General features: G+C 38.6%; 3 protein-coding genes across 6 annotated transcripts in view; 1 reads left to right on the top strand and 2 right to left on the bottom strand.

Moving 5' to 3' along the window:
• On the bottom strand, window positions 1-2825 carry LOC140620109 (uncharacterized). The gene is made up of 2 exons (XM_072803921.1): window positions 1591-2825; window positions 1-1471 (listed from the first exon to the last, which is right to left on the bottom strand). The coding sequence occupies exon 1, from the start codon at window positions 2627-2629 to the stop codon at window positions 1865-1867; it is 765 nt and encodes a 254-aa protein (XP_072660022.1). The 5' UTR covers window positions 2630-2825; the 3' UTR covers window positions 1-1471; window positions 1591-1864.
• Window positions 1941-26510, top strand: RBM12B (RNA binding motif protein 12B). 4 transcript variants are annotated; one of them, XM_072803920.1, is made up of 4 exons: window positions 1941-2158; window positions 2431-2524; window positions 5569-5616; window positions 6267-26510. In XM_072803920.1, the coding sequence occupies exon 4, from the start codon at window positions 6295-6297 to the stop codon at window positions 9277-9279; it is 2985 nt and encodes a 994-aa protein (XP_072660021.1). In that variant the 5' UTR covers window positions 1941-2158; window positions 2431-2524; window positions 5569-5616; window positions 6267-6294; the 3' UTR covers window positions 9280-26510. The 4 variants fall into 4 exon arrangements, with proteins under 4 accessions (XP_072660021.1, XP_072660018.1, XP_072660019.1 ...); XM_072803917.1 differs by having other exon boundaries at window positions 1941-2524; XM_072803918.1 differs by lacking the exon at window positions 2431-2524 and having other exon boundaries at window positions 1941-2398.
• Window positions 12847-27474, bottom strand: part of CIBAR1 (CBY1 interacting BAR domain containing 1) — a 27936-nt gene continuing 13308 nt past the window's right edge. Inside the window, exons 7-9 of the mRNA XM_072803922.1 lie at window positions 21408-21521; window positions 15585-15704; window positions 12847-13947 (exon numbers count right to left, since the gene is read on the bottom strand). Of these exons, the coding sequence (XP_072660023.1) occupies window positions 13861-13947; window positions 15585-15704; window positions 21408-21521 (321 nt within the window). The 3' untranslated portion in view covers window positions 12847-13860. The remainder of the gene's footprint in view (window positions 13948-15584; window positions 15705-21407; window positions 21522-27474) is intronic.

Here is a 27474-nt window from a genome sequence, read left to right on the forward strand (position 1 = left end):
TTCAGTTAAATCCTATTAATTTAATGATATGAAATAATTAGTCCTCACCTCAGCTATATAATTCTGCTTTTACTTGAATAAAATTAAAGTACCTGAAACTTGAATGGTAGAGGTAAAGGAGAATAAAGTGTACCACAATTTTAATAGATAGTATTTTTCTAATGGAAAATAGACATGCAGATAAAAAAAAAAGGAAGAGGATGGTCATCCCAAACAGTAAAAGAGGCTGGCAATACCTAAGCTTGTCCAAAAGAGGGAGTCTGATCTGAGCACACTTGTTCAGACTAGCCTTACAGTAAGAGCTCATTAAATGACAGCTATTATTTTTGTTAACGTAGGTGAGGATGCTTCCAGGTGCCCTTTAGCTGAGAACCACTTTTTGAGATTAGGTACCTCCTTGTTCTATTTCCATGATTAGCAAACAACTCTGAACATCTGACTTCAGAGAGAGTGCATACATACACAGGTCAGGAAAGTGGCTCGTCAGCCAGAGTTGATCTCAGGTTAACTTTACCACTGAATTACCATTCTTCTTGTGAATTAATACTGACAATATTGACATTCTGGAGTGCTGGCCCTGTGTACTTATTTAAAGGAGGCCTGCCTCAAAGGACAGAATCCTCTCTCCATGGCCTCTCGCAGCAAATGACCAGGGTTCAATTCCTGGCTGTACCTTGCACTATCTCCATAGCTTTGAGCAAGCTATGCAATCCTTTATGCCTCAGTTTCCCTTATCTGTAAAACAGGAAAAATAATAGCACCTACTTCTGAAAGTAGTTGTAAGAAGACAATGAGATAATGCATAGGCGTTGCCACAGAGCAGGCCTTCCATAAATTTTAGCTTTTGAGGTGAGGTTCCCCTAGGGCCAAACCATGAACTGTGGGGAAAAATCAAGGTAAGTGCTATCTACTCAATCAGCCCAGGTTCCCAAAGTGCCATCCTCTGCTTGTGTATGGATCGCCTTGACGTTTGAAACAAGCCACTAATACCTAGTCTCGGGTTCTAGATATATCAACTCATTCAATATTTATGGCAACTCCATGGGGTAGATGCTACTATCATCCCCATTTTACAGATGAGGAAACTGAGGCATGGAGAGGCGCTTAATAATTTGCCCGAGTGAGTAAATGCTGGCTCTCGTTCCAGGAGCTACCTTTTACTCACTTGTGAACCTTTTTCCCTCTTTCTCACACTCGTATCAGAGGGATTAAAGACTCATTTTTTTTTCCATCTCCCGAAAGTATTTTCAAGACCTAGTTTCTGCTTTCTTAGTGAGCTTTGACTCCACCCAAAAATACACCACGTAGTCACAAAACCGGCGGGGTGCTTTGTTATTTGCGAAAACAATCGAGTCGCATCAAATCAAGCCGAAGTTCACCTCCTCTCACGTCAGCACCAGAGAGCGCGCCTGTACTTGTGCTCTCCGCTTAGCAGTTCTTCAAGGGTGGTGTGTCCTCATGTTGCAAAAAACTGCAAAGTGGGAACAACAAACGTAAAAGAGCGCCTCATAAAGTTACTCGAGTGCATAAAATCCTGAGTCGCGTTGGAGCGCACGCGCGTCCCCAGCCCCCTGGGTGCTGGGCCTGTACCTGCCCCCCACGGAAGGCCGACTGACGTTTCCGTGCCCTGCAAGGTCTCGTGAGGGCCTCTCAGAAGATGCTCACGTCGCACAGTAACGGCAAAGGTGAGGGCAGGAAGGACGCGCCCGCCCCCTCCGCCTTCGCGGCTCCTGCCGGAAGCCCCGCGGCCCGCGAGCGTCCTCCCGCCGCCCGCCGCCTCAGCGGGCTCCCGCGTCCGCCGAGAGGGCCTCGCCTCTCCCCGGTGGAGGCGCCGGATTGGCGGAGCCTGAGCATGCGCAGAAGCTCAGCCGCCGCGGGGCGGGCCGGGGCGCCCCCGGGCCCCGCCTCCCTCGCCCTGACGCCGGGAAGCGAGCCAACGGCAGGGCGCGTGCGCAGACGCGGCCGGGGCGCCGGGGCGGTGGGGGACGCCTGGAGAGCGCATGGGCAGACAGACTGTACGTCCGTTTGTCCGGAGCGGAGGGGAGAGTGGGCGCCATCTTCTTCTAGGCTCTCTGAGGGCTCCACCTGTGCCGGGCAGGCTGCTGCGACGAGGAGCGCCCCCCGCGCCCGGCCGCGTGCGTCCGACCCGGCAGCCGCGGTGTGTGTTTACTGCCGAGCGCGGAGCAGTTCCCCTCGGGGCGTCGGGCTGGGGAGGGGCTGGCGCCGGGACGGAAGCTCCGGGAAAGGCGGGGCCGGCGCCGCGCCAGGAGCTGGCGTAGCCTCTGCCGTTAGGGCACCTCGTTCCCTGCCGAACCCCGGCTCCCGGCAGCCTCCGTGTGGCGGGGAGGGCGCGCTTCCCAGCGTAACTGCGAGCGAAGCTCGCCGAAGGATGTCCTAGGTAATTTTTTATTCTTTGCTGTGTCATCGTAGTCAGTGGTGGCGGAGGAGCGCTGGAGGCCCGGCGCCGTTGGCGTGAGAGCGGCCAGTGCTGGAGCGAGGAGCGGGGCGGTCCACGCCGGGCGAGGTAGGGTGCAGTGCGCCCTTGGGCCGGCGTGGCGGAAGGGCACGGAGGTTGGGCGGTCCAGGTTACTTGGAAGGCTGATGTTGGCCGAAGGTCTGGCGACGGCATCGGATCCCACGTAGCAACTTCGGCCTGGCGCGAAGGAAGGAAGCCCTGACCCCTGGGAGTACGGACAAAGGCTTTGGGCTCTAGAAGCGATGCCTGCGGATGATCCCCGCTTGACGATGATGGATGTTCTGGGAAATCCGGTGCCGTGTGGATTCGTCTTCGTTTACAGTTCCCGTTAAGGACTATGGCTCGGTGTCGTCATCATGCCTTTGGTTTTTATTTTAACCACCTACATTATTAAAAGGATAAAAGGCAGATCTTCATAAACACATAATCGTGGACTGGGCTAGATTATTTTCTGCAGGGGAGACTCCTGCATTTAGAATTTCACCATAACTCTGGGTTTTAAGGGATAGTCATTTTCTTTCCCCTACCATATCTGGAAAATGACTTGTTATTTGCTAGTTAAAATCAAACGGATCTGAGATAATACCTTTTTCAGTTTAATCTCTTTCCGGATCAGGCTTGATTAGAAGATGCAGATTTCGTGTTTAGTGATAATGGTGACCAAGTGGGATGAATCCTGGATAAAATCAAAATGATTTAAAATTGAGCTTATTAATTTCAGTGACTTGCCCTTATAGGAGTTTTTAAGGACTCACCCCCATCTTTTCACAGGTTAGAAGTTCTAACATCCCTGTCTTCATATCAACACAGTAGCAAAAATACTTGTGTTGCATTCATAAGTGGAAAGAAATTTAAGTGCAGTGTACTTTAGTATATTTTGTGTATTTTAGTTGTTGTGTCATGTGCTAAGAGTAGAATTTCTAGGGAATTTACTTAAGGAAATAACATGGGAACCACAGGAAAAGTTCTCATTTTGAGAACTAGTCTCTTATTGGTGGTCTCTCAGGTGTGTCAATGTTGAGGGATAAAACGATACATTTTCCCTACCCTTTGAAGGACAGAGAAGTGTTAATATGTGGCAAATTAGAAAAAAATATTTTAAATTACTTGAATTGGAATTCATAACATTTGTACTCATGGAACCATTTAGTTAAAATACTGTTTGTAAGCGAGGGAGAATAAATTAGAAATTTTTTTAGTTTGACAGGTTATTCCTTTAAATATCCTTGAGTATCAGTAGATATATTTATGTTCTCAGGGTAAATCTCTTATATTTTTAAAAAAGTTTAGGGAGAGACAAATCTTACTGTATCTTACTTTCTAAAATATTTTAACAGTAAAGGAGCCAAGTCAGTTTGCATAGGAAGGAATCTTGGAATTTTAGTGGGGACAACTATTCCAAAGCCATTTGTAGTTCTCTAAATATTGGTGTGGATATTGGTTTGTTGAAAGAACCAGGCTTGTACTTAGTTGTTATTTTTGGTACTGTGCGGATTTTTTTTAATAGACCATTTTTTTAGAGCAGTTTTTTAGGTTTACAGCAATATGGAGCAGATGAAGCAGATTTCCCATATACCCCCACAATGTACCATGTAAATATTATAACAGTAAATGTCATTAATATTTTCTGTATCAATTTGGCATTGATAATTCAGGTATAAAATATGCCAAGTAATTTCTTGATATTTTAGTTTGGCTTGTAGTTTAAAAAGTTTATAATCAGTGGACCATTTTCAAAGGAAAATAAACCTTGCAGACCTGAAAGAATATGTCTTACATAAGTGTAAATACTGAATTAAAACAACATTTATTGGCACATTAAAAACATAAATTTATAATTATTAATTTAGCAGCTCTTAAAAACGTATTCAGGAAGACTGTATTAAATATTGTTACTTTGGTATCTCTGAAAATAATAGATGTAAATTTCCTTAACGAAAGACTAAGTTAAGATTGTTCAGCAGTAAATACTGATAATCCCTAAACATTCTAAATAAATGTGTTTTTATTCTATTTTCTACATTGTCTTTTGGGTTTTCTCAATGCAGGACAGTTTGAAATGGAATAAGCTTGTTAGTGTAATAAGATTCTATATTTGAATACTTCCTATTTGGCTTCAGATGAATTTTAATAGTAATGGTTTTAGAAGTTTGGGACAAGGAGTAGTAGTAGTTGAGTTTTTATTTTATTTTAGGGGTATTTTATTTTTATTTTACTTTTTAAAGATTTTGTTAGATTCCAAGCAGACTCTGTGCTGTGCACTGAGCCCATTGCAGGGCTTGATCTCACAACCTTGAGATTGTAACCTGAGCCAAAACCAAGAGTTGGATACTTAACCAACAAGCCACCCAGGTACTCCTGTTTTTAGGGGTATTTTAGTATTTGCCTTGATTATATTAGAATCAGGAAACTTGGTTCCATGTTTGGAAGTGTGAGCTGTAGCCATTGGTTTGAGTCTATTGCTTTAGAAATCGGTTTTTGAATTCAAAGCGTTAGTGTCTTTTTTGTTGTATCATTTTGAATGGTTGCCTTATTAGTTTGATTTGGCCTTATGTTTTAAAAGGGTGGAAAATTGCAAGAGAGTTGGACTTAATGAGCTAAGTGTTTGGCCTTTTCACAAGTGGAAGTGATAGAAGGCTTTTGGGAATTTTTGGTGTTTCTAAGTTGTCATTTTACTTGTAGAACAGTGCAAGTGCATGTAAAATTTATATACAGTGAAATGCACAAAACTTAAGGATAGTATTCATTTAATCTTGATAAGTTTATACACCCATGTAACCAACACTAATAAAAATGTATAACCTTTATACACCTTTTTCCTCGTGCCACTTCCAATCAAGGAGCCATTCAATTTCCAGAAGTTTTTTTGTTTTTAAATAATTTGCAGATGCCTACTTGGAATTTGAACTTCATTTTTGCTGAAGGATGATTAATTTCCCTTGAAACAAAGAAGACCATTTTGTAATCCCCATAGTTGTGGTTCCTTATATTGCTTCTTAGTAGGTAATTCTGAAGGGAATATCCTAATCTGGTGTCGTTTAAGATCAATTACAGGGTCCAAGGATTAATTATATTTCATTTTCTTTCCACAGTTAAGTTGCTTTTACAGAATTAACAGGTCTCCAAGAAATTATAAAAAGGTAAGATATCCAGAGCTTAAGGCTTTTCACAGAAGCTTGACAAAAGAAATGTAAAGTAGAATAGGACATGTAGGTACACATGGCTTCTGTACTTTATGTGTGGCCAGTGATGTATACTAATGGTAGACAGTTTATTATCATAAGCAAAAAATATGTACTGACCATAGATGGCTTTTTGAATATGTAAAACTCATCGTTGGTTAGTAAAATTCTTTAACCCACAAAGCTCTCTCTCATGTTTTAGGAGAAGGTAGGTTTCTAAGTGAGTCTGAAAATAGTTTGGTCTTGTTGTGAAGCAGTGCTTGGCAGACTTACAAAGATTATTTGATATTTTTGATGCTTATATTGTATAGGATAGGTGATATGAAATATTTCTTTGAAACAGTTGGTTTATTTGTATGTTTAGATGGGAGGTTTATTCTTTAAGAGATTAGATACTGTATTTTTACATATACATAATTTTACATATTTTTTTGTATTTATAATACAAAAAATTTTACATATTTTTACATAATAAGGTATTATGTATCATACCTTATTTTCATTTATAAATGTTGAAGAAGGTAGGAACCAAGTAATTATTAAGTTTAGTTGGGGATAAGGTACTTCAAAAATAAGACTTGCTATTATGTGTACCTTTTTGTCTGCAGGTCATTATTGCTGTGGTTTGAGCTCAGCATGGCTGTAGTCATCCGTTTACTGGGGCTTCCTTTTATTGCGGGGCCTGTGGATATTCGTCACTTCTTCACGGGATTGACTATTCCTGATGGAGGAGTGCATATAATTGGAGGGGAAATTGGGGAGGCTTTTATTATTTTTGCAACAGATGAAGATGCAAGACGTGCCATAAGTCGTTCAGGAGGGTTTATCAAGGATTCATCTGTAGAGCTCTTTCTTAGTAGTAAGGCAGAAATGCAGAAGACTATAGAAATGAGAAGAACCGATCGCATAGGAAGAGAGCGACCGGGATCCGGGGCGTCAGGGGCTGGCAGCTTATCTAACTTTGTCGAGGCTATTAAAGAAGAAGCAAGTAATTCTGGATATGGCTCTCCAATTAATCAAGATGCTGGGTTTCATACTAACGGTACAGGACATGGTGATTTAAGGCCAAGAAAGACACGGCCATTGAAGGCAGAGAATCCTTACCTGTTTCTGCGAGGTTTGCCTTACTTAGTAAATGAAGATGATGTACGTGTCTTTTTCTCTGGTTTGTGTGTGGATGGCGTAATTTTCTTAAAACATCATGATGGCCGAAATAATGGTGATGCCATAGTAAAATTTGCTTCATGTATTGATGCTTCAGGTGGTCTTAAATGTCATAGAAGTTTTATGGGTTCAAGATTCATAGAAGTAATGCAAGGCTCAGAACAACAGTGGATTGAGTTTGGTGGTAATGCAGTTAAGGAGGTTGACATTCCTATGAGAACTGAAGAACATTCTCCGCCAAGAGGAATTAATGATCGGCATTTTCGAAAACGATCTCATTCAAAATCTCCCAGAAGAACACGTTCTCGTTCTCCTCTTGGATTTTATGTTCACTTAAAAAATCTGTCCCTAAGTATTAACAAGAGAGATTTAAGAAATTTCTTTAGAGATACTGATCTGACTAATGAACAGATTAGGTTTTTATATAAGGATGAGAGAAGAACGAGATACGCCTTTGTGATGTTCAAAACTCTGAAAGATTATAACAGCGCTTTGGGTTTACATAAGACTGTTTTACAATATCGTCCAGTTCATATTGATCCTGTTTCTAGAAAACAGATGCTGAAGTTCATTGAATGTTACGAAAAGAAAAGACCAGTGTCTGTAGAGAAAGAGAGGCTTGGACATGTTTCACAGAAATACTCTCAAGAAGGCTATCCCGGCCAGAAACTGTGTATATACATAAGAAATTTTCCTTTTGATGTTACAAAAGTTGAAGTGCAAAAGTTCTTTGCAGACTTTTCTCTTGGAGAGGATGATATTTACTTACTTTATGATGACAAAGGAGTCGGTCTGGGAGAAGCATTGGTGAAATTCAAAACCGAAGAACAGGCCGTGAAAGCTGAGCGTTTAAACCGGCGGAGATTCTTGGGGACAGAGGTATTGTTAAGACTGATATCTGAGGCACAGATGCAGGAGTTTGGCGTAAGCTTTTCCTTGATGTCCACGGAGAGAATGCAAGGCCATTCGCAGTCCTGTGACAGAGACGACCATGCCCATTCATTTGACTCCAGTGACCCGCCTCTATACTCCGCCGGCCCCTCCGAGAACTTCAGGCACCAGCAAGAGGACTTGAGGCAGCTGGACAGTTTCAAGCAAACCCAGGCGGACTTCCGGCAGCTTGACCGGAGCCTTCCGGAAGACTTCAGGCATTCCCCAGAGGACTTCAGGCGCTCTCCCGAAGACTTCAGGCGCCCTCGGGAGGAGCACTTCCGGCGGCCGCTCGAGGAGGATTTCAGGCGCCCTTGGGAGGAGGGCTTCCGGTACCCTAGAGAGGAGGACTTCCGGTACCCTAGAGAGGAGGACTGGAGGCGGCCCCCCGAGGAGGATTTCAGACGGCCTCCCAAGGACGACTTCAGGCGACCCCCCGAGGAGGACTGGAGGCGGCTCCCCGAGGGAGACTTTAGGCGGCCACCTGAGGAGGACTGGAGGCGGCCTCCTGAGGACGACTTCAGGCGGCTTCCCCAGGGGGAATGGAGACGACCACCCGAGGAGGACTTCCGGCGGCCTCCCGAGGAGGACTTCCGGCGACTCCCCGAGGAGGACTTCCGGCGACTTCCCGAGGAGGACTTCCGGCGACCTCCCGAGGAGGACTTCCGGCGTTCTCCCGAGGAGGATTTCCGGCGTTCTCCCGAGGAGGACTTCAGGAGACCACCCCCGGAACACTTCAGGCGGCCGCCCCCGGAGCACCTTAGGCGGCCGCCCCCGGAGCATTTCAGGCGGCCGCCCCCGGAGCATTTCAGGCGGCCGCCCCCGGAGCACTTCCGCCGGCCGCCCCAGGAGCACTTCCGCCGGCCGCCCCAGGAACACTTCCGGCGGCCGCCGCAGGAGCATTTCCGGCGTCCCCGCGAGGAGGAGTTCAGGCGCCCGCCGGATGAAGATTTCCGAGGCCCTCCTGACGAAGACTTTCGGCAGCCTGCCGAGGAGGACTTCCGGAGCCCGCAGGAGGAAGACTTCCGGGGCCCCTCTGACGAGGACTTCAGGCGGCTCCCGGAAGAAGACCCCAGGGAACCCCCGGAGGAGGACCCGAGACTTCCCGACCCGTTCCGGCCTCCCGGTGAGGAGTTCCGGAGTCCACCCGATGACTTCAGAAGCCATCGCCCTTTTGTGAATTTTGGTCGCCCAGAAGGTGGCAAGTTTGATTTTGGAAAGCGCAGTTTGGGAAGTTTCCCCGAGGGGAGATTTATGCCTGACCCCAAATTAAATTGTAGTTCAGGCAGAGTGACACCTATTAAGATAATGAATCTCCCATTTAAAGCTAATGTTAATGAAATCCTAGACTTTTTTCATGGTTACAGAATCCTGCCGGATTCCGTTTCGATACAGTATAACGAGCAAGGATTACCTACAGGGGAGGCCATTGTCGCCATGATAAACTATAACGAAGCCATGGCTGCTATCAAAGATCTCAACGACCGGCCGGTGGGCCCGCGCAAGGTTAAGCTAACGCTGCTCTAGGGAGCATTGCTGAGTTCACGTCCCTCCCCGCAGTGTTGATGCAGTAAAATGCATTTGTTGGTTTTTTTTTTTTTTTAAGTGTTTATTTTTAATGATCTGATGAAAAGCATTTTAATTACGACTTGTGAATAGAACAAATGTAAATATTAGAATGTGAATCTGGTTTTCTTTTGCTTGCAAATTGCCATTCGCTTTTTTCTAACTTAAAATTATATATGCCCCTTTCCTGGACAGTGGGGGAGAAAATTCCCCGAGCGTGTTCATTTTTGTGGATGTCATGGGTAAACCTCCAGACTTGTATAGCAGAGCTGTACTGGGGGAAGAGGAGTTTTATATTCCCTTTGTTTCCAGTCTGTAGTCTACATCTTCTACTGTATAAGGAAATGGTCAGTGACTCATTGTTCAGGTTTAGCATTTTTATTGCTAGCTGCCTGCGGAACTAATGCCCTCTTCTTTGTCTGAGATATTACTGTGTTAAGCCTCCCATTAATTATACATAGCTCAAAATGGACAGACTGTGAATTTCAAGTTTACTTATGTAAAAAAGCTTAGGAGATTCTTGAAGTTTCCATGCTCATAACTTTGGAAAGTTTCATAAAAATAATAATAAAAAAAAATGCAACTGGATAGACCAACCAGTTAACTTTACTTGTATTTGTGTGAGAAGAAAAAAGAATTATAGCTTCTTCTGTGAAGTTTTCAACAGCTACCTTAGACAGTATTTATGACTGCATCGGCCAAACAGCCTACTATAATAGCATAGAGTGCTACGTGTAGTTCTGTGGTTTCTTCCACATTTCATCAACCAAACTGATAAGATTAACTCAAAATACTTAAAAGACAAAAAGTAAATTACAGGTACCAGAGACATTCGGGCTTATGCTGGGAATAATCTGATAAATGGATATAGTTTGTTTTTAGGTAGAATTTAGTGATAATTCATTTAACTTGTATTTTTTATTAGGTTTTCAAATTTAAATTTGAAGACTTTGTATCCAGAGGCTCAATAACTAGATATAATCAGACTTTTATGAGATGAATTTTGACTTATTTGATATTTAGTGTGGGCATTTTACAAGTACTAGATTTTATTTTTTTAATACCCGTAATAATACTAATGGCTAACATCTATTGGGCACTTACTGTGTGCTGTGCAGTAAAAGTGCTTTTACATGCATAATCTCAATTTAAATATTCCCTAAGAAGTATGGAATATTATTTATGTCTATTTCACAAGTGAGATAATGAAGTTTGGAGGTTAAGTAACTTGCCTGATAAGCTAGGAAATCATAGAGGCAATTTCCAGCCAGACAGACCACTGACTCCAGTTCATGCTCTTAACGCTTTTGCTTATTAACTTTGTTAAGTCGTACCTCTAATCTTAGTAAGATCATGCTAAAAATATTTTGAAGAGTAAATCAGTATTTTCTTCACCTCCATTGTTGCTTTAAAAGTACCATTAAAAAACAAAATTAGTATGCTCATTGTTCATAAAAGACAAAAAAGTGACTTTAAAAGTTTTTATATATCCAGGGCTTCTCTTGGACAATAACATTATAAATAGACTTCTAATTAAAAATTATTTATTTTATCAAATATGATTTGACTTTGGTTGGCCTTTTATAGTTTACCTAAAACCAGGTAATTTTAAAATTTTCCTCAGTTCTGTGATCCAGAAGTTTACCATTTTGAGCAAATAAGAATAGAATTCGCATCTATATGTGGTAGTTTAGTCATTTAATAGGATATTGCGGAAGTAGAATACTTTGTCAGTACTTAGCCATTTGTTATCATTTTGGATGAATCTTCAGTGATTTAAGAGAAACCAACTCAAGTTTCTGTGTGTTTAATTACAGTGAATATAATTGCTAGTAGAATAAATAAACTGGTAATTTGGTTTGAAAAAGACCATATTTTTGCACAGCTTTTCCCAGCTCCGCTTTCGGTGGCATGTTAATAACTTAAAATGGCCATGATAGGATTACTTACGCTGTGGAAGTAGGCAAATGCAATAAATCGGCATTTTCCATGTTGGAGAGCCAGTTAACCAAGCATATCACCAATTTCAAACACACAGAATACTAAATTCTCCTACACCCATCAACATAGTTGACCATGAACCACCTGGGTTTGCACTGCAGGTGTCCACTTAAACATAGAATTTTTTCAATAAAGACAACATTAAATATTTTATGATTTTATCAATACAAATGTATGTTGATTAACTTATTGGTAAGGCTTTTGATCAACAGTATGCTATTTATTAGGTTTTGAGGTAATCAAAAGTTAACACAGATTTCAAGTGCACAGCAGTCAGCGCCCCTGACCCTGGCATAGTTCAAGGGTCAGCTGTATCAGCCAGTTTTGCCTCCTCTCTCCTATTCCCAGATCTACTAGGAGCAATACTTACTGGTTCTTTAGTTTAATACCCAGCAGCATTTTAATTGTCTTATAGCCAAACAGTTTTGTCAGAATGTATCTGAAAAATAATAGTTCATGTCTAGGAAGTGAAAATAATCCCACAAACCAAGAGATGGTTAACAATCTTTGGGAGTGTACCTTTATCACTTACTGATAATATTGTCTAGCTGTTGTTTCACAGATCATCTATTAAGCAGTGACTGTCACCTCCATCTTTACATTAAATGCTAGTTATTCATGAGCTGCATTAGATACTATATTTTTATGATTTATAATTATGAATTAACTATATCATTTATTTTCAAAACCCTAATAAATCTATTTTGGAGGTAAGAAATGGAGACCTATAGGCTAAGTAACTAGTCGAGTTGCCTGGGTTTTTGGTTTTTTTTGTTTGTTTGTTTTTTGTTTTTTTTTTACAAGGAAGCTGAAAGAGGTTTTTACATTTTTAAAGGTGGTCACATTTTAAATGATTACATAAGTACCTATGTAATAGCCTTGATTTTCTCAGCACACAAATTATAAAAATATTTACTTTTTAGCCATTTAAGGAAAAGTTTGCCAACCTAAGTCTGGTCTAAAAGAAAGTTTACATTGCTGAAAGTATTATATGTAGTAATCCTTTTGTCTTAAGAGTTCATTCATTTGAGAGAGGCAGAGAATGAGCAGGGAGAAGGAGCAGAGGGAGAGAAAAAGAGAAGCAGACTCTGCACTGAACAGGGTGCCCGACACGGCCTGAATCCCAGGACCTGGAGATCATGACCTGAGCTGAAGGCAGATGTCTAACCAGCTGAGCCACCCAGGTGCCCCAGAGCATACATTTTATATCAACACTATTTGCTGACTGCTTTATGTATCAGGCACTGTTTTCACTCTATAGATAGGGCAATTAATCTCAAGTGAGCTGCTATTGTAAACAAGAGAAGTACTTTAACCCTGTTTTATTTTTTTCCTCCCAGCTACAACACTGCAGTTAAATACTGAGAAAATAAAAATGCAATGATACCTTCAGTGTCTTAATTCATTTAGGGTTTTAAAACATTTTGCATATTTTATTTAAAAAGTACTGAAGTAATTTTATCACTTAGGACTATTCTCAGGAAGCAGTATTTTGTTAAGAACAGAATCATGAATAACAAAGTCAAAAAGCTTTCTAGAAAGCCTTTATTTTTCTGTTATGAATAATTTTCTTGTGGTTATCCCAAATGATTTTATAAATTTCATAATTTTTATATGCCTAACTGGTATCGATGAAATGTCAAAAGTACAATCCTCATCCGAAGAAACAAAAGAACTGGACATACTGAAAGGCTCCGATTAAATTGATTATTTTAAGGAATAAAAGTAACTATATCCTCTTTCATTAATTAGATGGTGGTTTGGTACAATTTTTATACTTTTAATGATTTAGGGTTTTTCATGATAATTTCTTAGGCAACATTCCACCAAGTTACAGCTTTCCAAAAGTTGTAGTACTGTGTATAATGCTTTAGTATGATAGCACTTTTCATTTTTAAACCAGATTCAGGCTGAATGTGGCTTTCTTTTTGAATCTAAAATTTATGCTAAATTTGAATCTAAAATTTAAGACAGTGTCCCTAGTGTCCCATTACCTTTAATCAAAAGTAGTAACACTTGTTGAATAGTAAATTATGTGTCAAGTCATGTGTAAAGTCATGAAACTTAAGGTTGTAGTAAAAGTGAAAAAAGTAAGGGAAAAAAAAAAAACCTTGTCTTTTTGATTAAGGCTTTATGGAATAGAATTTCTGTTTAATTAGAATGACTAAAGACCCTTTTTTGGCAATGAAAGCAAAAGAAGCAAGTAGAATTGTTAGATCTGTTTTTGTCATCTACTTATATTGCAACCTCAACTAGGTATAGTGCAGTAATATGAAATACTTTTGAAATACATAATTTTTTTAAAATGGAACCTATAGAAAAATCACATGCTGTTAGATAGGATGTTGAAATGACTGCTGTGTAATATTTTTTAAAACTTTCAATTTTGGTCAGCATACATTTTCTTTAATTTTCATTTCCAGTAGGATTTCATTTTGAGGTTTAACATGTTTGAAGCCAGTATAAAGTTTTACAATGTAGTAATTCTGGATTCCAAGTCATTTAAGATGAAAATTGAAATGTGAAGTTTACTTAAGAAAATTAATTTTCTTCTGTAACATCCAAGTCTTCATCCTCTTCATCATCATCCTCTGCTTGTTGATCCTTTCTTAGTTGACAGGTGGATACCTGTTAAAAATTAGCACATTAAAAAAATACTAACTTAATATTTTTATGTGCTTGGTATCTTCTTAATATGTCCTTACAAAGAGGAGCACATAGAACATATATTTCAGGAAGATTATTTCTAGTAATGAAATTTCCCTATGAATCACTGTATTTTAAGGTTGAAAATAGAGGGTTTTCATTCATTTATGTTATTTTTGAGCAAAAATATGAAATTAACCATTCGATTCCAGTTGGATATACTAGGACTTCCATAACATAAAATACTTAAAAGAGAAATACAGATTCAGGATATTATGTCAAGTATATTTTAGGTTAAGTGATTCTTTGACCATAAAAATAGGCATTTGAATGAGAATCATCAAATGCATAGCAAAAATTCCCAAGAACATTTCTACTAGTCAGATGATATAATTAAATTTAATACTGTGATTTAAATGGAATGAGTTGAGAATCTGAATTCACTACTGGGGTTTAAGTCCTTATCATTGCCACCTGGGTCATCTTGCTTCAGACCTTTCTGAGGGTGATTTGGTAATGTCTGGAGATGTTGTCACACCAAGGGAGGGGTGAGTTTGTGTGTGTTACTGGCATCTTGTGGGTAGAGGCTAGTGATGCTGCTGAACATCTTCAGAATGCATAGGATATTACTCCCCATTCCCTAGCTCAAAGTCAATAGTGTGGAGGTCAAGAAACCCTAGGATGATGTAATTTTAAAGTACTACACAGATGTTAGCTAATTTTGGTAACATTAAGTCTAAAATAGAAACAAACTTTGTACTATGATACTAGATATATGGAATTTATGTGCAAAGCACTTCATGCTGGAATAATAAAATTGTAAGCTGGTTGGGGGAGAGGCATACATATAAAGCAGTAAATAAATACCTAGAGGAGAACCAAATGAAAATAGGTGGTATTGGGTCCCATTTACCTAAAAGTTAAAATTTTGAAAATATTTTGCTCAATTTTAAATTCTGAATGCCAGATATGAAAAAAGGGGTATAGATCTCTAGATCAGAAGTTGGCAAGCTATACCCCAGTCTGCCTCCTGTTTTTGTAAATAAAGTTTAATTATAACAGCCAAATTGACTTGTTAATGTATTGTTTATGGCTGCCCTTAACTTGGGACATAGACTATATGGCCTCTTTTCTCTATGGCCTCTTAGAAAACAAGGTTGTTCACCCTCCCAGTTCTAGATACCAGTAACTCAGGCTTTCTGGATACTGAAGAAGTGAGAAAATTGACTCCTACCCTAAAGATAATGTGCATCTGGATCTACGATAATGCTCAGCAAAAGATCTTTTTTAGGTATAATCAGCAAGTCATGGTAGTGGAATTTAAACCCTAAGCGGTTTGACTTCAGAATATGCTCTTCATGTTATACTGCAGAACAAACCTAGATAAGCATTCCCTTGCCCTTTCCACCTCTGCTCTCAAATGTTCTGCTTTAGAGAGTATTATGTGCCATAGTATATAAGACAGGAAATAACAGAGCTGCATCCAGTATGATCTTCATCATTTTATGTAAGAGGGTATGTTATATGAAGTCAGGACTTACAGGAAACATTTTTAGTACTGAATGACACCAAAGGCAGCTGCTCAAGTTCCTTTAAAATATGTATGATTTCTAGCTTACCTGTCCTGTTCCAGATAGACACTTAGCTGACAGTGATCTTTGAAGAGGCGACTTTGAATTTGCTCTTACAATGTCTAGACGAGATGAATAATCTGGTGGATACAGAGAATTTCGGAAAGCCTGTTGCAATGATAAAGCAATATTATAAAGTAGATATCAAACACTAGAATAATCTAGAAAGCCATGTTAAGTTTCTCTTGGTTAAGATTTTTCTAAAGCAACCACATCCACTCACCCACCTCCACCTCCCAGAACAAAATTTCTATTACCGTAAATTTAAAATACATATTTTTAAACATTTTATTTATCTGAGAAAGAGCATATGCTCAAGCAAGGGAAGGGCAGAGGGAGAGAAAGAATCCAGAGCTCAGGTTTCATGCCCAGGGCAGAGCCTACTCAGGGCTAAATCTCACAACCCTGAGATCATGACCTGAGCTGAAATCAAGAGTCAGACGTTTAACTGAGCCACCCAGGCACCCCCGTACGAAAAATATTTTAAGTTGTAAAGATGAAAGCTAAAAAGTTTATTTGCACCAAGTGAGGCGATGATGAGAGTTTTGCTGACGAAATGTGTAAGTTGCTACCACCCTCAAAGAGGATGCCGACCAGGAGGGAGCCTACAAGTCACTCATATACCTTAGATTCTTTGTTTTCTGCCATTCTCAACAATTAGTAATTTAACTTCATTGCGGTACTGTGATAGTACATCATGTAAGAGTAAGTTGCACTCCAGTTTCACTAGAATCTAGAATCCCTTTGTCAGTTTTTTGCCTTAAAGCAACAGTTCCAAATACCACTCTCTTAAGCCTGTCTGCATCTTTGTCTTCCCCCATTTCTCTAACACGCAGACTAGTAACAGGTAAGATTATCAGATGTAATAACTTCACTCTTTTTTTCCCCTCAGCTCTTCACCCTGTCATGGTCAGGGTCAAATGTCATTCTGATATTTTCCAAGGTACATATATCCTATAACCAAAACTTAAAAAACAAAAAGCTTGCTTTCTCCACAGTTCCTTCCCCCAGCAAACAAGCCAAGATCAATCTTTTTTATTTTTTTAATTACTTCAAGGTATAACTTTATTCCTTAAAAAACTTCTCAAATATTCTACTTCATCTCCATTTGTCAAAAACACACAAGTAGTCTTTCACCTTCCATTGAGATTGCTCTTGCCAAAAGTCACCAAGGTCATCTTTCTGTCTTGGTCTTTACTGACCTTGTTAGGAAACTTCTTTTTCACGCATGCCATTTCTAAACCTTTCATGTGCTAGCTGCCCTATTTCTTCACATCTCCTTTTCTACTGCTTATACCTTAAATATTCTTATAAAGGGTTTCCCTTAGGCCATGGGTGGTGGTTTTATTTATACCTGTCTCTGAAAGATTAAGATAAATACAGTGTTTAATGGCTACCTTTCAACCAATTCTCTATAGGCTCTCTCTTGATAGCCATACTTACGTGCCCAACTACCTTCTGTTTTCTTAGACCAATACTGTCTAGTAGAACTTTCTAAGATGAGGGAAATGCTTGCTATCTTGTGCTGTTCAAAAAGGCAACATGTGGTTGCCCTTGCTCACATGTGGTTCATGTGAATAAGGAACTTCAAATTTTTTATTTAACCACAGTGGCTAGCTACTGTATTGGACAGTGTAGCTCTGCATTCACCTTACCAATGAATGATGTTACCATACAATTTAGTAGACCAAAAGCTAAAACCCTGGCCATTGTCCCCTAAACTTCTCATCTGAGGTACGTCTTAGTTTTTTGACTCCACGCGTCTTTCTCTGTAGCTTACTTAGAATTATCTTACTGAAGACCAAAATATGTTATTAAAAAACTTAGTGGCTCCTGACTACCCATGGTCCAAATTCCTTAGGTGACCTCCATGTCATCAAATGATCTTAATCACTCAAACCTGCCCACCACTCTTCACTTCTAGCCAATGTTCCTGTATGTAGAACATGTACTACTCTCCCTTTGCAGTGCTGATTCCTCAGCCTGGAATTCTAGCAAAATTCCAAGAGCCAAGTCAAATGTCAACAGTAGCTCCTGTTGTCCATACCCTCAATACAGCTTTCATTTCATTGTTCTGTAATTACACATCTATCTCTCCTCCTAGTTTTAAGTTCCTATAGAGTAAGGAGCCCTGTTTCATCTTTGCAACTCCTCCACCTTAAGACAGTAACATGATAAGTGATGTTAACATGATCTTAATCCCTATGTTCTAGGGGAAAAAAAGACTCCACTAAGGGATGTCTTTATACGTTCCTTTAAACCTTAGAGAAGTAAGTGCAAGACATAAAAGAAATTGAGAGATGAAACTTCACCCCACAGGTGAGACTTGTGTTGTAGGGCAATTCAGGCATGCTTAACATGTTAGGTTATTTAACATGTTACTGAGGACTCAGTTATGTTCTGGTGCCAGACATGGAACACTGGCATCCTAGTATGATATAAAAACTAGATGACTCATTAATTAGCTGGTACTTGGAAAGGATATATTTTTGGTAGAACATTTCTTTTTTTAACTGTTCCAGCAAAGATGAGGTTAAAATAGGAAAATGGAAGACAGTATACACCAATGAGATAAAAGCCTAAACCAGTTAAATATTAAAATTAATCTCAATGCAGGGCAACAGATTTAGAGGAATATTTATTGGCAATAATCCATTTCCCAGTATGGTCCAAGATCTCTTCTAGGAGTGAGTCTCGAGATGTTCTGAAGTGATTGCGCAGAGGTGATCTTTTGAAGGGGAAATGAGCCTGACAATGCTTTTTTAAATGAAGAACAAATAAGGTAAGATGGTTTGTGATTATAGATACCTAACTGCAAAAAAATTAGCTGCTGCCAGAATAAGTGTCAGCAGCTCTCGTAAAGCATAGACTACCTAAGAGCAACAAGTTCTATTTCTGTTCCTCTCTTCATATTTTCTCTACTTGTTTCCAAGAAACCCTGTATTTAAAGGATCCTTTTCCTTCTTGATACCTGTTTATTATTTTATGTCCCCTGGTCCCACAACTGTCCCTGGACTACCTTCCTCTCCACAATCTCTATATGGCATAATAGTAACAGTTTATGTCAGTAGTTCCTCATGCCTCAGGACCTTTGTGTATCTATCTGTATCCTTTGCCTAAAGGGTGTTGCCAGGGGTCCTCCAACACATCCCTCAAACTTCTAATCAAGAAACCATTCTTTGATTCTCCAGACTATTTTGAATTCTCCAAAACATACATTCATAGCACACTATATACTTTATGAGACTGGTTGTATTATAAAACTTAAAATAGTTACACAGTGTAGGCATACCTGGTCTCATTGTATTCCACTGTATCGTGCTTCACACATACTCTGTATTTTTATGAATTGAAGGTTTGTGGCAATACTGCTTTAAGCAAGTCTTGGTGCCATTTTTTCCAATAGCATTTGCTCACTTCGTGTCTCTGTGTCACATTTTGGTAATTATTGTAATAGTTTAAACGTTTTCATTATTATTATCACTACATGTGTTATGGTGACCTGCGATTAGTGATTATGACTGATAGCTCAGATGATGGTTAGCATCTTTTAGCAATAAAATATTTAATTTAGATATGTACACTTTTTTAAAGATCTAAAATGCTATTGCACACTTAAACTATAGTATGTAATGCTGTATATTAATTATACTGGAATTAAAATAAACAAAAAATAGACTATAGTATAGTGTAAACATAACTTTTTTATGCACTGGGAAACTAAAATATTCATTTGACTTGCTTTATTGTGATATTCCTTTTGTTGCAGAGGTCTGGAATACTGCAATCTCTCTGAGGTATGCCTGTATATTTTTAATATCTGAACTAGATTTCTTAAGTTTTTGCCTAAGTCAGACCATTTCTGACTTACAATGTTTAATCCTCAGAACTTAGAATGGTGCCTGGCATATAACAGGCGCTCAATAAAAAGTTGTTGAATGAACATTTTATGAGGTAAATACTGTATCTCTATTTTAGAGACAAGGAAGCTGAATTATGAAGAACTTGCTTAATATTGCCCCACGACAAAGTGGGGGAAGTTGATACCTTGTCAAAAAACATATCTACCACACAGCCCTGAGATCTTTAGTTTTTTTATGAATCTCTCTTCTCATGACCTACCTAGTGTGTTGCCTAAGAATAGCAGTAAGAGAAGTGGTGTGACCAAACACCTAGCTGGGACCACTGGGATGAGAAGGAAAATCTTGGGGTCCAGAGGAAGTGAAGGGACTTTGGTGACTGTTAATAAATGGCATGTCAAGGGCATCAGAAAAAGGAGAATGAAAATGCTTGTAATGAGGACTCCAGTCTTGTACGAAAAGTGGGGGACCAATTCTGAACCTGCCACTGAATGCTGTGATGTTTCTTGGAGGGAATCTGAACATCATTTTTCACAGGATAGAGAGGATACAAACACCGTGTCAGTAGTCAGACTTCTGGGTTTGGCTCCCAGCTATATTACTTATTATTTATGGGCCCCTCTGGGACGTTTCTTAACCTCATTCTGCCTCAGTTTTTCTCTTCCATAGAAATGAAGACAATTAAGTACCTCTATCAAAGTAGATGGAGGAATGAAAATATAATTAAAATGCATAGGTCAGTAGCTGCCCAGAGTAATCACTATATAAACATTTGTTATTTTTTCATTTTACAGATGACAAAAGCTCGATCTATTTTTTTTTAAAGAGTACATGAAAACAGTGAAAATTAAGAAATCTTAGCTTTAGTATTTGGAAGGAATGGTCCCTTAGGAAGCCATTTATTGATAAACAAAAAGCAGAAATATCATGTATGCATAATTGATAGAAAACTGTGAGATTCTTGGCATTGGAAAATATATGTACACACACACACACACACACACACATACCTTTCTTCATTTTTGTCAAACTGTAATCTGATTTTACTCAATTAAGTTTCCTGGAATCAATGGGGTAGTGAGAAGAGAAGGCCCCAGGGGTCACTTTATAATGGACAGTTTAATAAATAAACAACTTGGGGATTCTTCACAATTGTCAAATGGCAGACACTTTCAAATTCTATCAATATAGAATTCTGGTTCTATCTTGAGATGACCTGGCCTTTCTCACTTCTACTATAAAGATAATATGGACAAAGTATGTCTCAATATTCTAGCTGTTTCAGCAAAAATACTTTTCTGCCTTTTTTCCTCCCTTTTAGAAGGTAGGGGTGTATGACATTATTCACTCTTCAGATAATGCTTGTTGAAGCCAGGTTTTGATTTAGGTGCTCTAACATTAGTTGGCCAGCTGGACTTGCATTGAATTCTCAGTACAAAACAAGCCTGATTAAGTCACACAAAACTGGTTAGAATCCTGATTCTGCTACTTACAGCTAAGTGTCCATGGTCACGCCAAGTTACTGAAAGCCTCTAAACCTGTTTTTGTAGTTGTAAAGATGAGAGTAACAGCAGCTTGTACACCTTATAGGATTGTGTGAGAAGTGAATGAGAAAATGCATGTGAAGCTCTGAGTATTTTGCATAGCACAAATCAGTATTATGGTTAGCACACTGGCTTACATCACTAGTCAAAATGACACATTATTTCATGTAATGGCCCTGTTAACTAGCTATTAATAAATTAATCCTTGAAACTTTACTATGGTTAATTTGAAAAGTCAAAAATGCTTACTTAGAAAATCATGAAAGTTAAACTATTTGGGACTGCATACAGTAATATAAACCACTGTAATGCTCAAAGTCAAGATATTTTTGCCCACACAACCAGTGCTTTCTTTTAAACGTTTCCATCTTAACAGAAGAACTGAATTTAGATAGACATAGTCCTACCTCCAAATCTTCTTCTTCGTCAATCTTTTGTATGTTTTGGTAGGCAGCAGTGTAGACCTCTAAAGCTTTGCCATGAAATAACATTTCAATAGTGATAAATTCTGAAAATATAGTCTAAAAAAAAAAAGAGATTGGAATTTAAACAATCATATGAACCTGTGGATTTAGTAAATTTATTGCTTACTATAGTCTTGGCATTTTATGAAATATAGAGGTATCTCTTTTTCCACAGGGCAAATGAAGTACAAAAAGATAACGGGTATAAAAATAGTTGCAAAGACCTTTGGCAGCACAACCTTGAAATTACACACAGTATTTCCTATCTTACCATTTACTTCCTCTTATTTAGTTCTTTGTACACCTTGGAATTGACATTTGTGATTTAAAAAGAAAAGATCCGATTAAAATGTATACCATTATGTACCCTGTTGCCATATGCCTATAATTATTAGGTAAAACAGGTCAGTTCTAAACCTAGTGTTTTAGTAATTCAAACTGATGTTTAAACAACAATGTCTTTTAGACAGGAATTATATTCAGTCCTATTTCTATGTGTTACTTGTATTCTCTAACCACAAAGGAATTACTTAGTAATTATATTGTTACCACTGATAATAGCATCGTGCATTTGCATAGGACTTGGCAAGTGTCGCTCACAGCTAGAATGTTGAAACTTGGGTCTGATTCTTCAAAGGCTATAGCTCTTGTACTGTGCTATTCTTGCTGGAATCAATAATTTCTTTCACAAATAAACTGCATGTAGACTCTGAGCATGATGACAACGTATGACAAGGAAAATCATGGGTTAAGAGAATGAGGATAGACATGTTGATCTAAGCAGGGGTGAGATAATTGGTATAAGATACAAACCAGACAAGTGTTTCATAAAATAGGATCTTCTCCTTTTGTTATCTTGTTCCTCATCAAAATAAATCAGAGCATTAAAGTGGAGAGAAGTAGGCAGAATAAGAACAAGGTAGAAAATACTCATTCACTGTCCTTCAAGGGGCAAGAGAGAAGAGATGGGTTATAGACGACAAGAGTCAGATGTCCCTTTCTCCTCCTTCCTGTTCTCCTGTGTTAACCTCCCAGATAGGAGTGACCCTACACTTTGGAAGACAGTGTTACAGGTATCCCTATTGTTCCATGGTTCCTCCTGCCCCCATCTCCATTCTTTCTTCAGAATTACAAGAATATTTATGGGAATATTAATAGGCTTCTGATCACTACTCATGTAAGCAGATCTGTAGTTGAAAAGGATCCCTTCTGGCCTGCAAATATTGGGCTCTGGGATGAGAGGCAGCTATGACTCAACAGTGACCCTTACTGTCAGTTCATATAGGTCACAGAGGATTCTGGTCTACTGGAACAGCACCTGACTAATATGCAGTATTATGCCCAAGGATCTCCAGATACCCAGGAAATATCTTAGAGGTGAACTGGTTTTTGATTAGGACTGGGACTTACTTAGTTCTCAGTCTTCCTTAGAGAGCTGGCGAGCTAGAAAGGAGTGCTCATTAGGAGAGCAGCAGAGCACTGAAGACTCCTACTTGCTTCTTGGTCTGCAGCTCGTTTTAGGTAATGGGACAGTCAAGCACAGGCTTACATCTTTTCTTCTGAATCTTAAATTTAGGGATTTTTCTACATTTAGTAAGTAAGGAACTATGTTAAAAAATACAGACATAGTTTGACTTTATGTTTATTCAAGGCTGAAACAGAAAAGTTTTTCATTTACTTAGGCTTAGAATTATACAGTAAACCCTTAAACTTGTTTCAGGTTAAGTACAGAGGGAGGTAGAGAATCGTATTTTACAATGTTACATAGTCAGCTCTGTTTTAGTTTTTCTTGGATATTTCCAGACCATCTGTTTACTTATGTGGAGAGAGAAGAGAAGGTATGCTATGAAAGTACCTAAGAAATAAAAGAGTCTCAAATAAGGAATTAAGTTTCAACACTCGAGTTAGGTGTTATTCCTGTTTTTAAATATTTCCACAGATGGATATTCTAAGTCTTTAAGACTGGCACACTATTTAATAACTAGTGGAGTCCAGACATTTATAATGGTATTACACCTAAATCTGTAGATTTAGGCTTAATTCAAGTCTATTTCACTGTGGTAACTTTATGGAATATGCAAACCTCTTTAAATATTTTTCAAATATTTGAATATAGTTATTAAATTTCTTTTTTTTTAAGATTTTATTTATTAATTCATGAGAGACACATACACACAGAGAGAGAGAGAGAGAGAGGCAGAGACACAGGCAGAGGGAGAAGCAGGCTCCGTGCAGGGAGCCCGACGTGGGACTCGATCCCAGGACTCCAGGATCAGGCCCTGGGCCGAAGGCAGGCACTAAATCACTGAGCCATCCAGGCTGCCCAGTTATTAAATTTCTGATGGTTAAAGATCTCTGAATGTGTCATCTCTGAACTAACATTTATTTAATGCCAACATTTTATAGGATTTACATTCCCCTTAGCTCATAAGCCCTGAAAAATATGTAGATATGTCTGTCAATGAAGAAAGATACATTATTTTTATTTATTCATATCGTCTGTTAAGAGAAACTACTGCATCCTCATTTTAAGACACTGATCAGTTTTTAGTCTGTTACCATTTCCCAATCTCAAAATTTAGTTTCAATTAGTGATAAATACTTTACAAATTATCTGTATCAATACTTTACAAATTATCTGTATCAACGTCTGTTATTTACTACTTGGAAGATGGGGAAATCAGTCTTAAGTTTTGTGATACTTTGGTTTAGTCGTCTATGGTTTGAATTTTTATTTCTTGACAAAACCTATCACACTCACTAAGATAAGAATGGCCCTACTGTTTTTTTATACTGTTTTTCTATCAGAATGGGAAATGGGAAATCAGTAGTGCTGGTAACCTAGTATCCCAGACTTGCAATCTCTGACCCAAGAGTCATGAGGCCTAAAGATTATCACAGGGGAGAGTTGTATCCTTGAGTAGAGTCAGGAGAGAATACTGCCAATTATGCTCTTCCTAGTTAGAATATCATAAAATATGTGAAAATAGGCAGAAGGAAGGAGAATAATAGCAAGGAACATAAAAGCTAGGTGATGACTAATATAAGAAAGAATATAAAATGCATGTTTTTGAAATAAAATATTTTCAGTGAATGACTAGAAGGGTGGCGGAACTTTCTAGGAACCAGTCATATTTAGAAATAATTTTCCTCAAATAAATACAACTAACTTTCAGGGATCTCATGTAACCTTATCTGGAATGGGTCAGTATAATCAAGGACAGAAGCATTAATGAGTTACTTCCCCCCCCCCTTTTCAATTTTTATTTTGTGTGACTAGAAGGCAATTTGGGCACATGCTTAATTTTTAATCTGAGGGCTAAGGGAGCTAATCTGAAGTCCTCTACCTGTTGGCAAGTATTCTCTAAAGCAGGAGAGTTCTTAATTTAGTAGTTAAGAACATGGGCTCTGGATTAAGATAAATCTGGGTTCCAATCATGACTGAAACCTAAGAGCTATAGAACATTGAGCAGTTCATCTATTCTTTCTCCTAATTTCTTTCATCTGTACAATGGGGATGACAACAGTGTCAACCTCACAGGATTAATCCTCAAGGATTAAATGAGATGATCCAAGAAAAGGTATAGTATGGAAACTGGTTTGGAGTAAGTGCTCAACACACGTTACCTATTTTTATTACTCAAGAAGTAAACTTGCTAAGTTAGAAAATGTTCCTTTTCCTAATATTAAAGCCTCCATCTGATTTAATTAGCAAGCAAGACTTTTAACAAGTCATAAAAGGTCATACTAACATTTTGGCAAATAAAGGGGAAATTATGTTCTCCAGAATAGAGTCTCTCCTATAAATGATGTCAGGAGAAATTTATCTACTTGAAAAGAATGAAGTTAATACCTACCTCATACCATATCAGAACACAACTACTAGATAAAATGTTTAAATACTTAAAAAAATATACCATATCAGAACACAACTACTAGATAAAATGTTTAAATACTTAAAAAAATTTTAAATATCACATTTACTAGAAGAAAATATAACCAAGTATTATACAATCTTCAGGATGAAAACAACCTTTCTAAGCATGACACAAAGTCAGAAACCAAAAAGGGGAAAACCATTAATAGACCTGGCAACAAAAATAAAACTTTAGGGCAAAAACACACCATGTACAACAAAATGGGAAAATACATTTTGCAACATGTGGGTTAATTTTCTCAATATAGTTTTTACACATTAATAAGAAAACTGCCACTATTCAATAAAAATATAGGCTAACAAGTATGGGTCATTTACTAAAGAAATTTGTCCTTAAATATATGAAAATATTCTGTCTTAACTGCAGTAACTGCAAGTTAAGATGACACTGATTTTTTCACCTATCAGATTAGTTATTAAAAATACTACTACTCTTCATTGGTACACTGGGGAGCCCATGCAAAGTTTTGTAGAAATATAAACTTGTTAAAATTTTGTGGACTGAAGTTTAAAGATCTGTGGATAGAAAGTATCAAACTTTAAAGGGTGTATGCTCTTTGAATCAGAAATACCACTCTGGTAATTTATCTCAGAAGAATAGCTGGATCAACAAAGGCCAATGTTTAGTGATGCAGTGAGATTTATAATTGCAAAAAATAACCTAGATAACCACTAAGGACCATAAGGACTGGTTAGATATAGCCATAGCGAAATACTATGAGGATACCAAAAAGGATGATCTCCATCTCCGTTTCTTGGCACATATGTCCATGATATATTAAATTTTAAAAAGAGATGCTATATATAGTGTGGTCCACTTCAATATAACTACATGGGGTAATGATACTATGTTCCTCATAAGGATGTTGTGAGGAGTATGAGTTTATCCATATAAAGTACACAGGATATGTGACATAACACCTAAGAAATACTTGTTATTATCATGTCTCTTGTGTATATGTGCATAGAAGAACATCAGAATGATATAAACCAGAGTGCTGATTATTTCTGAATAGTAGGATTACATTTTTCTCAATGGTTGTATTAAAAAAAAAAACTATGGTGACATTATATTTAGCTATAAGAAAAATAAAGCTTTTAAAAATTAATTTAAATGTTTCTTGCTCATGTCAGCTACTTTGCCACATACTACATTCCTGTCCCTCTGTTCTAGGAGTGACCCCTGGTCAAGATCCTTTCTGTAGGTCTGAAATTCCCTTGACACCCACCATTTAAATGATGACTTTTCCTATTAACATGGGAAACGAATGAGATTTAAAAAAAAAAATTATTTGAGAGAGCAAGAGAGCATGATTGGGGTGGAGAGGGAGAGGGAGAAGCAAACTCCTCACTGACCAGGGACCCCAATGCAGGGCTCCATCCCAGGACCCTGGGATCATGACCTGAGCTGCAGCCAGATGCTTAACCGACTGAGCCATCCAGGAACCCCACAATTTTTTTTTTTTTTTAAAGAGAAAGAACAAGAATGAGCAGGACAGAGGGAGGAGAGGTGGAGAGGGAGAGAGAGAGTATCTTAAGCAGGCTCTAAGCACAGCATGGAGCCTGATATGGGACCCTATCTCATGATCCTGAGATCATGACCTGAGCCGAAATTAAGAGTCGGAATTTTTAACTGCTTAACCAACCGAGCCACCCAGGCGCCCCAGGGGTCATGATTTTTCATTCACATTGTGTACAGTAAGTTCCATACCAACTTTGCTCAAATTTTTTGCAAGGTTCCTGTGAAGTCTTTTATCTAAAAATTGTGCTACCTTGCTCATTAATGCTGCTACCAAAACTCAGATGGACTTGTAAGTTAAACCCAACTCAACACAGTAGTACAGTTATCAGTAGTGCTCACTCATTTCTGCCCCCACAGAGGTTAAGGAAGGAGACAGAAGCTCTGTCCCCATCTGAAGCAGTAGCCTGATAACAGGTCCTATGTTTGTTTCTCTCAAAATTGAATGGCATCAATGATTACTTTTCCAAGAAATTTTCTCATAAACAGAAATGTGAGACATGCTAACCTCAACATAGGGTGACAGTAATTCAACTCTTTTTTAACTTGTCAGA

Source organism: Canis lupus, chromosome 28 (genome assembly GCF_048164855.1).
Source record: "Canis lupus baileyi chromosome 28, mCanLup2.hap1, whole genome shotgun sequence".
Taxonomy (NCBI): domain Eukaryota; kingdom Metazoa; phylum Chordata; class Mammalia; order Carnivora; family Canidae; genus Canis; species Canis lupus.

What these genes read in the sequence shown, in the direction of transcription:
- RBM12B (XM_072803917.1), top strand. Translation starts at nt 6,295, where the DNA reads ATGGCTGTAGTCATCCGTTTACTGGGGCTTCCTTTTATTGCGGGGCCT.
- LOC140620109 (XM_072803921.1), bottom strand. Translation starts at nt 2,629, where the DNA reads ATGCCGTCGCCAGACCTTCGGCCAACATCAGCCTTCCAAGTAACCTGG.